Below are 14,152 nucleotides of genomic sequence, written 5' to 3'. Positions count from 1 at the left end.
AAAAAAATAAAATTTTGATTAAAACGGAACAAAAATAATAGTTTGAATACTAAATGTCTAATTTACCCAAATAATCAAAAACAATAAATTCGATATGTTTTAATTGGGAATGCTAAAATGAAGTTCGGAAATTTTAAAACAGATTCGAGAGTTAAAATAGCATATCATATTCCGTTTTGGAATTATATAGTTTGTTTTATAAAACTGCATTAAATACCCCATTCATATCTAAAGCATTGGATTCCACATTTTCATATTATATAATAACTTTATTTTAGGTCTGCTGGAGAGATGATAAAAAATATTTCGATTTAAACTAGGTGAAGTTGACTTTGGTTCGAATTAATTTAACAAAATTAATTTCTTTTATGAAATTTATATTTTAAATTAAATTAAGTTGAGTTGAGTCGAATTTTTTCTTAAGATACGTCAGATCAAGTTTAGATGTAGGGTGTCCATTTTCTCATGTCTCAAGATAATTCTTAAAATAATTTTTTATGTATATTATTAGTTAGGGTTTGATAATGAAAAAAAATTAATGCATAATATTAAATAATATTCCTAACATTTGACTAAATAATCCATTTAGTCTGTATTTTTTTCTAAAATATTTTAGTCTTAATGTTTTATTTTGTGGTAAAAAAGATATATCTATAGATAAAAATCGTTAGTTAACAAATAATTAATGTTCTAAAATAGAGGCCTTTTACCTTAAAATAAAATGTTGTGGGTTAAAATGTTCTAGAAGAAAAAAGAACAAGTGTCAAAGTTTCGATCAAACATTAGGGTTTTTTTCCCACAAATAAAATATTAGGATCAAAATACTCTAAAAAATATGAGTCATAATGATCATTTTAATAAACATTGGGTGTTTTATGCTAAAAAATTAAAATATAAAATACTATAATTATCTAAAAAATTAGTATTTTTTCACTTACTTTTTATTTTGATAAAAATTTGAAATTAAAAGTTATGTTAAATCGAATTAAATATTTCAAAATAAGTATACATATGACAATCTCAATCTCGTTTCCGAACTATATATATATATATATATATTATCATAATTTTAATTAAATTAAAAACTATATTATGGTATGCACAAAATGGAAAGTGAACAAGTTAAGTGATTTCGGTGAAAAAAAAGAGTATAGGTTTTTTAGAGGTCTCGAGTTTGAGCAGATGTATTTGTATGATCTGTGTATTGTCAATAATTAAGAAAAATTTTAATCATATATTATTTTATAATCATTTTAGACTATTCAAAAAATAATTAAAAAACTATATGTTATTAATTACATATAAATAAGATTTGAATCATAATTTTAAAAATCAGCTATCAGAAAATGCACAATACTAGTTTCGAAGACATGGTAGTTTCTAATATTTCCATTTTGAAGAAGATGGAGGCTTTAAGCATTGTAGAAACTATGGGTTAATACAACACACATAGGCAGTAGCGAAGAAGAAGAAAAAAAAAATAAGAGAGAGAGAAAGATAAAAATGAGAAAAAAATTAAATAGCGAATTGTGATGTTAATACTCTTTTAAAATAATGTTAATTTTATTTTTAATTTTTATATAAAATTTTATGTAATTTAAAAAAAAATAAGTTTTGAATAATGATACGACAAAGAGCAATCGATAGATAAATGTATAACATTAACCTTTGATTATGATACGAGTGTAACCTCCTGAACTTCTAAGTTAACGTATGAAGATTGATCTGGGAGATATATAAATCAATATGAGTTGATAATTGAAATTCATGGACCGAACCTAACTTTAATTGGATGCAATTTGAACCGGATTAACCATAAAAAGAGATTTTTGAATAGGAGACAAATGAGGAAGAACCGAAAAGGCGATTATACTATTGTTGAAAATTAGACTGATATCTTAAGATTTTAGTTGAGTTAAATGTGGGTTATTTAGACAAAAATGGAATACATTTATTTTATACTCCTTATGAGCGATAGTTCATGTTAGTAATTAATTTTGCACTTGTTTGTTTGGTGTAAGAGTTTGGAAAGCAATCTAGTATAAGTGGAATGTGAAACTTGGTAGGAGTTGAGCAATGAGTTCTATTTTGGGAATTTGGTGTCAAGATAGTACACTTCCAACTTAAAAGTTGCTTGAACTTCACATATGTGATGTTTTGTTGATTGTATATGCATATCGAGTGTTTGGGCGCTTTAGCATGCTTTGGATTCAAATTGAAGTGTTTGTTGTTAAACATGTGTTATAATGGTGTTAAACAAGTTTGTCTCAAATGATGTGTAGGTCCTGTGCTATTTTTTAAAATGAAGCCCTTAAAATATTTTATAATAAAAATTAAGTTACCAAATTTGAAATTATGAATGATTTATGAGGTCTCCTTACCAAAATTCATCATAGAAAACAATTAAAGATACTGTCAAAATATTCGTTTACAACTTTCTCTATCATTGATATAATTGACCTAACCCATGAATTCCTCTATTCCAAATAAAAAACGAAACATAAAACCCCTTTTATGTTTTTGCACACTAATTTATTTAGTTTGCTCTGAACAATTTCTTAGAGTGATGATTTTTTTTTTCAACTTATTCCTATATAGACTTGGTAATATTAGACATGAAATTATATATGTATTGTTAACCATATATAAAATTTTAAAAATATTATTTAATATATAAATTTTTAGTATAATATCAATATTTATCCTTAATATTTATCTAAATACTTACTCTAATTCGATTTTTTTTGAAACACTTTAATTATCAATGTTTTATTTTCTATCCAATATATATATTTTTAAATGAAAATTGTTAATTGAATAACAACTAAGGTTCATTGTTAACATGATGTATATCACACTAAAATCTTTTTATTAACTTAGGGTAATTACAATAGGTAAATAATATCTAAATTAAATATTCTATATCATTTGATAATGAACACTTAAGTGCTTTTGCATACATGATGCTCTAAGATCTCTAGAGATAAAACTATTCATTTAACTACTGATGTCGATTGATTCGTGTCACATCATTACTTAAACACACATAACATATAACATACTAGTAATTAAACACATAAAAATATCGTATCAATATCTTATATTCAAACAATTATCTTTATATATATATAAATGATATTATTAGATAAAAAATATTTTAAATATATATTATCTTACCACCATTCGCATTTCAAAATAGAATCACAATCGAGTCTATGTGAGCAAACTGTTTTACCGACAGCCTAGTGAGAAAACTAGTGCTGCGAACTATACCGAACAAATTCATGATTCAGGATGTGTACACGTGTAACAACAAATATAGTTACAAGTAGTAGTAGGATCTTGGCTGTTGTCCTTCGCTGTCACTCCATTCCTGATTCCTTCTAATAAAGCTTTATATGCCAACCCAACTTTGTCCCAATAATACACTGAATTAGGTCTTTATAAATAATAAAACTATAAAAAGAATATCTTTTTCTTTTTCCCTCATCCTACCTAAAATTTTCAATTATTGTTTCTATAAAAAGAAAAATATGTTTGATTTGGATTCCCCCCAATTAATTGAGTTTAATATCATAAAAAATAAGTTACATTACATGTTTAATCACTCAATTATTCGTATAATTTTGTTTTAATCATCATACTATTTTTTTCAAAATCATTTCTAGCGGTATGTTATGATTTTATTTAGGTCACCTATAAAAAAAATTAACAGAATCACTAACAAGTCGTATCTTTTTTTAAATTTTTTTAATGATGACGTGATATTATCTTATAGTATTACGTTAGTAGTTATGTTAAAATTTTAACGGTGAAAGATCAAGATATAACGTTAGGTATGATTTTTTGGAAAAAAAAATTAAGTGAGTGATCAAAATGGAATTGCACGAATAGTTGGGTGACTAAATACGTAGTTTACCCTAAAAGTATAAAAAGTTATAAGGTAAATTATGTATTTAGTTACTCAACTATCACTTTGGTTCCGTTTTAGTCACTCACCATTAAAAAATCAACGACGATGTTAATCTGTCACCATAAGATAATGTTATGTCATCATTGAAAAAGTAAAGAATTGTTACGTTAGTAATTTTGTTCAGTTTTTAACGACAAGTGACCAAAACAGAACTAAAATGATAGTTAGACGATATGTCACCATAAATTAATGTCACATTATTATTGGAAAAAAAAATTACCACATAAATAGTTATGTTTAGTTTTTAACGATAGGTGACCAAAACAAATCAAAGTGATAGTTGAGTGGTTAAATATATAGTTTACACAAAATTATATTTTATAAAAGCTAAAGCTGTATGCTGGCAGATAGACCACCGAAGCTCCAGAAGTCACTCACCTTTCTTCTCCTAAATGGCCAAACTTTGCTCATCAAACGTGCCAATCCACCATTGGTTTATGAGTTTACCCGCTTTCCCTGCTAAATGCTGCAGTTAGAAACCTGAAACTCAACCTGAAAATACTTAACACGGTCCCAATTCCTTCACCATCGCTTTCATCTCATAAAACCCTCTCACCAACTCCTTCAAAACCCGATCTTTTCTTCAACTCTATAATCCCCACCATACACAAAGTCACATCAATCTTTCTGTTTTTGGTTTTGGAAGATATGGAGAGCAGCAGAGTTGGGGTGAAAAGGAACAGCAATGACTATAGCAATACCACCACCAGCAGTGCTTCAACTTACCTGATAGAGGATACCGAGACGCAGTGGACGTCGTGGTTGGTGCCTATGTTCGTGGTGGCTAATATCGCCCTTTTCATCGTTGTTATGTATCTCAACGATTGCCCCAACCGCAAGCACACCAGGCTTGTCGGCAAGTGCGTGGCGACCTTTCTTGGTCGCTTTTCTTTTGAGCCTGTGAAAGAGAATCCTCTCTTTGGTCCCTCTTCTTCTACGTAATTATTACTTTTTTTCCCTTCACTGCCTTATGTTTGCTCTGCTTTCTCTATATGTTTTCCTGGATTAATTAGGATCATTAGGGTTTGATATGTTTATTCATCTATATTGTGATCTTTTTCGTACTGATTGTAGATTTTGGTGTAGTTGGACTGACTGAAATGCTAATTCTTGTAAATCCCATATCTTATCTGGCCTTTGACAGAGGCTAACTTTGAAAGAGGAAAAATGACATTGTTGTTGCAGATTGAAGAAGTTGGGAGCTCTTGAGTGGAACAAGGTTGTGGTTAACCATCAAGGATGGAGGCTCGTTACTTGCGTTTGGCTGCATGCTGGTGTCATTCATCTTCTAGTAAACATGTTGAGCCTGGTTTTCATTGGTATTCGCCTTGAACAACAGTTTGGGTTTGGTACTCTTCTCCATCGGCTTCGAATTCTCCCTTTAAAACTGTCTGTAAGTTAGATTCTGAGATGTTGCAATGTTCTGATTTACACGTTTGAAATATGATGCAGTGAGGATTGGAATTCTTTATCTCTTGTCCGGATTTGGTGGAAGTGTACTCTCCTCTTTATTTATCCAAAACAACATCTCTGTTGGCGCATCCGGTGCTCTTTTCGGACTTCTCGGCGCAATGCTGTCTGAACTTCTCACAAATTGGACCATATACACAAACAAGGTAGAATATTGCAGTACAATATCAATAGTTCAATACAATGTTTCAGAAAAGTTTGCTTGTTAACCTTATTAATATTCCACAGGCAATGGCTCTGCTCACTCTTATGGCCGTCATTGTCATTAACCTTGCAATAGGGATTTTGCCACATGTTGATAATTTCGCCCATATCGGTGGATTTTTAACCGGTTTCCTCCTTGGCTTCGTTCTGCTACCTCGTCCTCAGTTCGGGTGGTTAGAGCGTCGGAATCTTCCAGCCGGTACTCGATCGAAATCCAAGTACAAGCCTTACCAATATGTCCTTTGGGTGGTTTCAGTGGTGCTGTTGGTTTCGGGGTTAGTAAACACATTCATGCTCCAAATAAACTGATTCTTGTCAAATCTTAGTTCTTATGGTTTTAAGATGATCATGACCTTAGATGATTTGAATGCCTGTTTTTACCAACTGATCCAATCGGTTTCGATGCTGGACGAAATTGCAGATTCAGTGTTGCATTGGTAATGCTGTTTAGAGGAGAAAATGGAAACGACCATTGCCATTGGTGTCATTACTTGAGCTGTGTTCCGACCTCTAGATGGGATTGCAATGAAAACTAGCACAGCGTAGCTTTCATTTTTGTGCTTTTTTACACATAATTTTTCTGTTCTTGCTTTCTTTAAATATCAAAAGACTGATATTGATTTTACATCTCAACACAAAATTGTTATCACTTATCATGTATATATGATGATGAAAACTCATTTCTATCTCATGAATCTCCCACTCCCAACTTTTACTTGGTGTTTTTTAGAGGAACATGATATGTGGTCATATATGCCATTATAGGGTTTGACTAATTTTGTTTTTTTTTTTTGAAAATTTTGGTCCTAACAAAATGGATCTATCTAATTTCTAAAATTGTCAACAAGTCATTTAATTAATTGATTGTTACAAACATAGAAGGCACCATCATAAAACAATTTTTTATGATTTTCTTATTGGTAAATTACACCATAGGTTATCTTATTATTTGTAAGATTATAAATTTGTCACCTAATTTTAAAAAGTCACAAATAAGTCTCTCAATTAATCGAAAAAGAAAACTCGTTTCAAGTTTTGGGCTTCTCGAAGATTGAGAGTTCATACGACGATTCAGACGGCGGATAGATTGTCGTTGGTGAGAGCAGAACATATCTTAAGACAAAAGTCTTCTGTCTGTGGACGACATAGATCAAGACTCAAGAAGATTGAAAATTCTGGGGTGATATCATGACTTTTAAGGAAGATTCTTCATAATTTGATTCGGTGAACTGAATGAGGAAATCAAGACTTAATATACAAAAAAGAGCCTAAACTATATAAATGTTAGAGCAAATAACCTCAGTGACAAAAAATGCCTTATAATATACGATTTTAACCAACTTTTTTTGGATTTGCCAAAATGACCAACTAAATCGCAATGCGATCGATAATTCGCAACACGATCTCCGGTATCGCAAATCAGTTTCCAGATTCGCAACGCGATTCTGACTATCGCATTGCAATTTCCCAAATCCGCGTTGCGATTTTCCTAATTCGCAATGCGAATACGTAAATCGCAACGCGAATTTGGAAAATTGCAATGCGATTACGTAAATCGCAACGTAAATCGCAATACGAATCTGTAAATCGCAACGAGATTCTGACTATCGCAATACTGAATTTCAAATTTGCAACTCGATTTCTGAATTCGCAACAGGTTTTAATTTCGCAACACAAATGTTTTGGGTATATAACTACGCAGCAGCAGCAACTCATAACCTAAATCCCTAAATCGCAACTCATTCCATCTCCATCTATCACTCTCTCCGGCGACATCCGTTCCTATATCCAACGACATCCTTCCCCATCCGGCAACAGGTTTTAGTTTCGCAGATCGTTTGTTTAGTAAATTAATTTACAATAACGAAATCATCTAATGTTGATCATGTTTGGATAGATTTTGTGTTTTGGAGGGTCATGGGAGAATGTTCATGGTGTTTTACAATATATGCCTTTACCCATGAATCTTCAACTAAAATTGTCATTAAAAAAAAGTTAACTTATGAAACTCTAATGTTACGTGTTGCAAATAAATTGAATTTAGAGCCCCTAAGTGGATTTAGGCTATCTTATCAGAGAAATGGTAAAGTTTATTTGTTAACCGACAATGAAGATGTTGAACGATTCATTGCTTACATTAGTGTTTCAAGTGATGATGTTACATTGTATGTTGTTGAACCTAGAAGTAGTGAAGTTGGGTTAGTAGCGGGTAGTAATCAACTAAGTTTTTCAACCCCCCAGTTTATGGTGCTCAAAATTTAATGGTTCCACCACAATTTCATCACCAAGCAAATATTGTTTCACCACATTTCCAATACCAAACACAATCTCAAAACCCACAACCTTTCCCTAATCCAAATCCCAATCAACTTTCAGCACCAAATTCCGATTTTCGTATTGACCAGTTAGACGATGATGAGCCAACAGAAAAAATTGTGAGTACTAGTCAGTATTCGAAATTTGATCTTGGTCAATACCCGGACTTTGATCTTGGTCAATACTCGGATTTTGATGATTTTTCAGAAGAAGAAACAGACCCTGCGTGTAATGATTTTGATATTGGTCAATACTCGAATTTTGATGATGAAACAGCCGTTGCCGAGGAAGATGTTGTTGATGATAATGAGGAGGAAGTTACGACTGTAAATGAACATGTTAAACATCCATTATGTAATTCATATAACACTGAAGAAGAAAAAGAAGAAGAATAAATCCCCAAAGAAAAGTCCCCGAAGAAAATACCACGGGAGTATAACTGGAATATGCCAGAATTACTTCAGATACCGGAAGAAGAGTTGGTAAAGATAGCAGTTGATTGTTACACAAAAATTATTCGTATCAAGAAAGATGATTGTTTTGATACAAAGGAAGACTTGAAGATAGCTTTGTATACGAAATGTGTGGAAGATGGCTATCAACTAAAAGTTAACAAATCAAGCAAAGATCGTTTCGAAACAAGGTGTATGATTGACAAAAACTGTACGTGGCGTATGATTGCAAAGAGGATAAAATATTGCAAAATGTTTCAAGTTAGGACTTTTATTGATAAACTACATGTTCAAGAACCCAAGTTTTTCCTCACCATAGACAGGCAAACAAAAAAGGTGTTGGGTGGTTTTCTGGCTGAGTTAATGTTTTTGAATGGTAGGGTATATCGGGGACATGAAATTATGACTGACATGAATGCTCGGTTCAAGATTAGTATCTCATATTCTCAAGCTTGGAGAGCCAAATGTTATGCCTTGGAATTGTTGAGGGGGTCGCCAGAAGCATCGTTTTCCCAACTGATGGCTTATTGTCACAATTTAATGTAACCCCCTAGACCCGGCCTATGCGTTTCGACTAAGTCTAGTGGATCACATTATGATTATTAAAGATATTTTCCGAAACCGTTATTCCATCAATATAAAATCACATTATAAATAACATGAAATTATAAACAAATTATACTATCAAAATACAACTCGTAAATATAGTACCAATAAGTAATAAATTAATTTATTACATGTCTTCAAATTCAAAATCACAATAAACCGAACAGTAATAGCAAAAGAGTCATCATTATAAAATCCAATATTTTAAAATAAGGTCCATGTCACCAAAATAAAGTCAACTTGCAAAATAAAAAACATTACAATCTGATTTATTTCAAGAGATATGTTGATCCTCCAAGTGCTCGAACCAAGGTATCTAACCAATAGTATCTGAAAGGGGGAAAACATTTTCGAAAGGTGAGCTAGGCTCAGTGTGTCCCAACATTTCCATAAAATCACAATAGGTACAAATCATAGTCCAGTAAATCTCACAAATTCGTAAAAGAGTTTAACTTTTGAAAATCCTAGTTTAAACCCTTTTCTGGTACACCATCAATAGTTCCCAAAATTATTTTCCATATAGCTTACTTTATGCACATAGCAACAAGAAAGCCGACTTAAGGATAGGCTATGAAGCTTGTATCCTTAAGCCTAAGTCAATAAGTCCATATAGCTTACCCTAAGCACACAGCAAAGGAAAGCCGACCTAATGAAACATCTTGGGGCCCTCAAGAGTCACATTAGGCCCATAAATTCAATTCCAAAATTCAATTGCACCGTGACATAAATTCCATAAATCCAAAAACATGGTAATCATATACCATTTCAAAACAAAAATTAGATAGCAGCCATATTCCATAAATTGTCACATTAAATTGGTGCATCCATAAAACAATAACCAATGAATTCGGTGTACCACATATTAAAACCAATAAAACAGTTCAGTAATAAGTAGGAAACACACCTCGACAATAGGTTCAAATAGCAAATCTACTGATTGCTGATTTCACCACGCTCTGCTACAGTTTTCGAACCTATTTTACAATAACACTATATTACTTATGAGTAATATAAATAGATCTCTAAAATCATAAAATTTACGGGTCTTACGGGTGAATACTGGCACACGTGGTTTAACTGATCTAGAAGAGCTGGGTCTAGCTGTCGAACGATCCAGAGAGTCTCTTGTACCTTCAAACAATAATAATTTATCAGTCTCAAATCCTATTTAATTGTTCAAAGCTAAACTTCTTAAGTATATAAGCATTTTTCGGGTTTGACTATCAATTTGGGATATTTCGAGTCTGAATTTGGCCAAACGGATTACGGAATCAGAATCAGGACGTCGAAAAACATAAAGTATGACTTTCCAAAAATTCAAATTCTTGGTCAAAGTCAAAGTCAACCACTTTGACCATCGATTTGGAGGCCTTTAGGTTCGAATTTGACAAAACGGACCACGGAAACGGATTCGGCACGTCGAAAACTATCAGGATAGGTATACTCGGAAAAGATTAACGATCGTTTAATAGCCGGTCAAAGTTCTGGTCAAAGGAGGTCAACAAACTATTGAACATTTTACACAAATAGCACCCTTTTTAAAATAATTACCAAAATAGCACCCATTTCAAATTATTTACCAGAATAGCACCAAAACTGAATTATTTACCAGAATAGCACCAAAACTGAATTATTTACCAAAATAGCACCGGTCAACGGTCGGGTCGGGTTAACGGGTCGGGTCGTGACCGGTCAAACCCTTAAGAAAACCGGTTGAACCGGTCACTCACTCGCCCTACGGCGGCGCGTGTGGCGCGTGAGGTGTCCTCCGAGGCTCTAACAATTACGGAAAAATTTCTAAAAATTATTTTGAGCGTTTTCGATATACTTACAAAGCTCGGTTCAAATTTTTGAACGGCGGAGAGCTCGAATTCATCAAATCGGGAAGTTTGACCGGTTCACCTCCCCACGCGCCGCCGCCGCTGGAGAAAAAGGAGAACACCGGTGGACTCGGAACGGCACAAGGAACACGATGGTGCGGGAGGTGTCGTAAACGGAGCAACGATCGGCGATGAATTTAGGATTTTCTAGGCGATTGAGCTAAAAAAAACGTCGATGCTTTGACTTGAAATTCACGACGTTTGGCAGCGTTTCGCTTCAATTAAATTGAGGGGATTGTTCCTGACTCGATAACGAACACGATGGTGCTTTCAAAACGACGATCGGAATTCGGACGGCGTCGGGATCTGGGTCGGAAACGGACGTAGGGGAAAGGAAATTTGGGGTGGTGGTTTTCTGTTTTGAATCAGAAAACCACCCACGCATATAACATATATAACCAAAATTCACCTAATTTTATTGGGTAAATTCAGGGCTTAGTCCCTAAATTTTCTTTAACTCTATCACAAGCTCCAAATTTTAAAATCTTTCAACTTAGTCCCCAATTTTCACCAATTTTTACAATTAACCTCCAATTTCAATTAAATATTATTTTTGTAAAAAATTCGGGTTGTTACAATTCTCCCCTCTACAAGAAATTTCGTCCTCGAAATTTACCTTATGAGAATAGTTAAGAAAACTGAGCCTCCATTGACTCCAATGTCTCCCAAGTAGCTTCTGAGGGGACTCGATTACTCTACTGAACCTTGACCATTGGAATACGCCTATTCCGAAGAACTCGTTCATCTCTCTCTAAGATCTGAATGGGCTCCTCCACATATGACAAATCAGGTCTCAGCTCTATATCCTCAACCTGAATGATGTGATCTGGATCTGGACGATATCGCCTCAACATAGAAACATGAAAGACATCATGAATACGACTGATGTGGAAAGGCAACTCAAACTGATAAGCAACAGGTCCAACTTTCTTCAGAATAGGATACGACCCAATAAATCGCGGACTCAGTTTACCCTTATGTCCAAATCTCAGTACTTTCTTCCATGGTGAAACTTTCAAAAAGACCTGATCTCCAACCTCAAACTGTATATCCTTCCTCCTTTGATCTGCATAAGATTTCTGCCTATCAAATGCCTATTTCAGACGGTCACGGATTAATCTGACTGTGTCCTCCGTCTCACGCACTAACTCAGGTCCCAACGTTTTCCTATCACGCAACTCAGTCCAACAGATCGGAGTGCGACATTTACACCCATAGAGTGCTTCATAGGGTGCCATACAAATGATGGTCTGATAACTGTTATTGTAAGCAAATTCAGCCAACGACAAAAAGTTCTCCCAACTACCATGAAAATCGATTACGCAACCCCGCAACATATCCTCCAGAATCTGAATTACTCTCTCAGATTGACCATCAGTTTGTGGATGAAAGGATGTACTATAATCCAATCTTGTTCCCAAAGTCGTATGTAACGCCTTCCAAAATCTCGAAGTAAATCTCGGATCTCGATCAGAAATAATAGACAATGGAACACCATGCAATCTGACAATCTCTGAAATATACAATCTTGCCAGCTTGTCCAAAGTATAATTTACTCGCACAAGAATGAAGTGAGCTGCCTTTGTAAGTCTGTCAATAATCACCCAAACTAAATCTTTTTTCGAAGGAGTCATAGGCAAGCCAATAACAAAATCCATAGTAATACGCTCCCATTTCCATTCAGGAATCTTGATAGGCTGTAACAAACCTGATGGATGTTGATGTTCTGCCTTAACTTGTTGACAAGTCAAACACCTAGCCACAAAATCAGATATGTCTTTCTTCAGCCCAATCCAATGATACCTCTCTCTCAAATTCCGGTACATCTTGTCTCCTCCGGGGTGCATAGCATATGGACTACTATGAGCCTCAGTAAGGATAGTCTGCCTCAACTCAGCATCATCAGGCACACAATATCTACCTTTAAAGCATAAAACTTCATCCTGATCAATTGCGTAATCTGAGTTTGTCCCCTGCTCTACTTGCTCAAAGATGGAAAGCAACGAGCTATCAAGGGGCTGCTTAGCCTTGATCTCATCAACCATGGTCGGCTTAACTTGCAATTCTGCTAACAAAGTGCCATCGTCATATAAATTCATCCTGGCCATTAAAGACCTTAACTCCGATACCATCTTTCGACTCAAAGCATCCGCTACAATGTTAGCTTTACCAGTGTGATAATCAATCACGCAATCATAATCCTTTAGAAGCTCTAACCAGCGACGCTGTCTCAAATTAAGCTCCTTCTGGGTCAGAAGATACTTTAAGCTCTTATGATCCGTGAAAATATAACACTTCTCTCCATAAAGATAATGTCTCCAAATCTTCAAGGCAAAAATTACTGCTGCCAACTCTAAATCGTGAGTAGGATAGTTACTCTCATACGGCCACAGCTGACGGGATGCATAAGCCACCACCTTACTTTCCTGCATTAAAACACAACCAAGTCCTGAATGTGAAGCATCACTATACACTGTAAAATCCTTCCCGGACTCTGGTTGAATCAACACTGGTGCTTGAGTCAAAACCGCCTTTAATTTCTCAAAGCTCTCCTGTTGTGCCTCGCCCCAGTCAAACGGCACATTCTTCCTTAACAACTTTGTCAAAGGAGAAGCAATGATCGAGAAGCCCTCAACAAAACGTCGATAATAACCAGCCAAGCCCAAGAAACTGCGGATCTCAGATACGTTCTTAGGTCGTTTCCAATTCATAATAGCCTCTATCTTGCTGGGATCGACCTGAACACCTCGCGCAGAAATAATATGCCCCAGAAAAGACACTTCTTGAAGCCAAAACTCACACTTGCTTAGTTTGGCATATAGACGATGCTCTCTCAAAGTCCGCAGAACGATCTTTAAATGCTCGTCATGCTCTGCCTCAGTACGAGAATAGATCAGAATATCGTCAATGAAGACCACCACAAATTGATCCAAATATGGTCGGAACACCCGATTCATCAAATCCATGAAAGCTACAGGAGCGTTCGTCAAACCAAAAGACATCACTAAAAATTCATAATGACCATATCTAGTGCGAATGGTCGTTTTTGCAACATCAGATCCTTTAACTTTCAATTGATAATACCCCGAACGAAGATCAATCTTAGAGAATACAGTAGCTCCTCGCAATTGATCAAATAAGTCATCAATCCTGGGTAGTGGTTATTTATTCTTGACCGTCATCTTGTTCAATTTCCGATAGTCAATACATAATCTTAGCGACCCATCCTTCTTTTTCACGAACAGAACTGG

General features: G+C 34.5%; 1 protein-coding gene across 1 annotated transcript; it reads left to right on the top strand.

The window, feature by feature from the left end:
- The first annotated feature begins 1,370 nt into the window (after positions 1 to 1,370).
- LOC120140006 (RHOMBOID-like protein 2) lies at positions 1,371 to 6,274 on the top strand. Its single transcript, XM_039155080.1, has 6 exons — positions 1,371 to 1,434; positions 4,416 to 4,911; positions 5,159 to 5,322; positions 5,426 to 5,589; positions 5,672 to 5,922; positions 6,069 to 6,274. The coding sequence occupies exons 1-6, from the start codon at positions 1,371 to 1,373 to the stop codon at positions 6,181 to 6,183; spliced, it is 1,254 nt and encodes a 417-aa protein (XP_039011011.1). The 3' UTR covers positions 6,184 to 6,274.
- Positions 6,275 to 14,152: the final 7,878 nt, after the last annotated feature.

Source organism: Hibiscus syriacus, unplaced genomic scaffold (genome assembly GCF_006381635.1).
Source record: "Hibiscus syriacus cultivar Baekdansim isolate YM2019G1 unplaced genomic scaffold, ASM638163v2 tig00110777_pilon, whole genome shotgun sequence".
Classification (NCBI taxonomy): domain Eukaryota; kingdom Viridiplantae; phylum Streptophyta; class Magnoliopsida; order Malvales; family Malvaceae; genus Hibiscus; species Hibiscus syriacus.
Note: the sequence above shows the minus strand (reverse complement) of the source record. Positions and strands in the feature narration are given on the sequence as shown.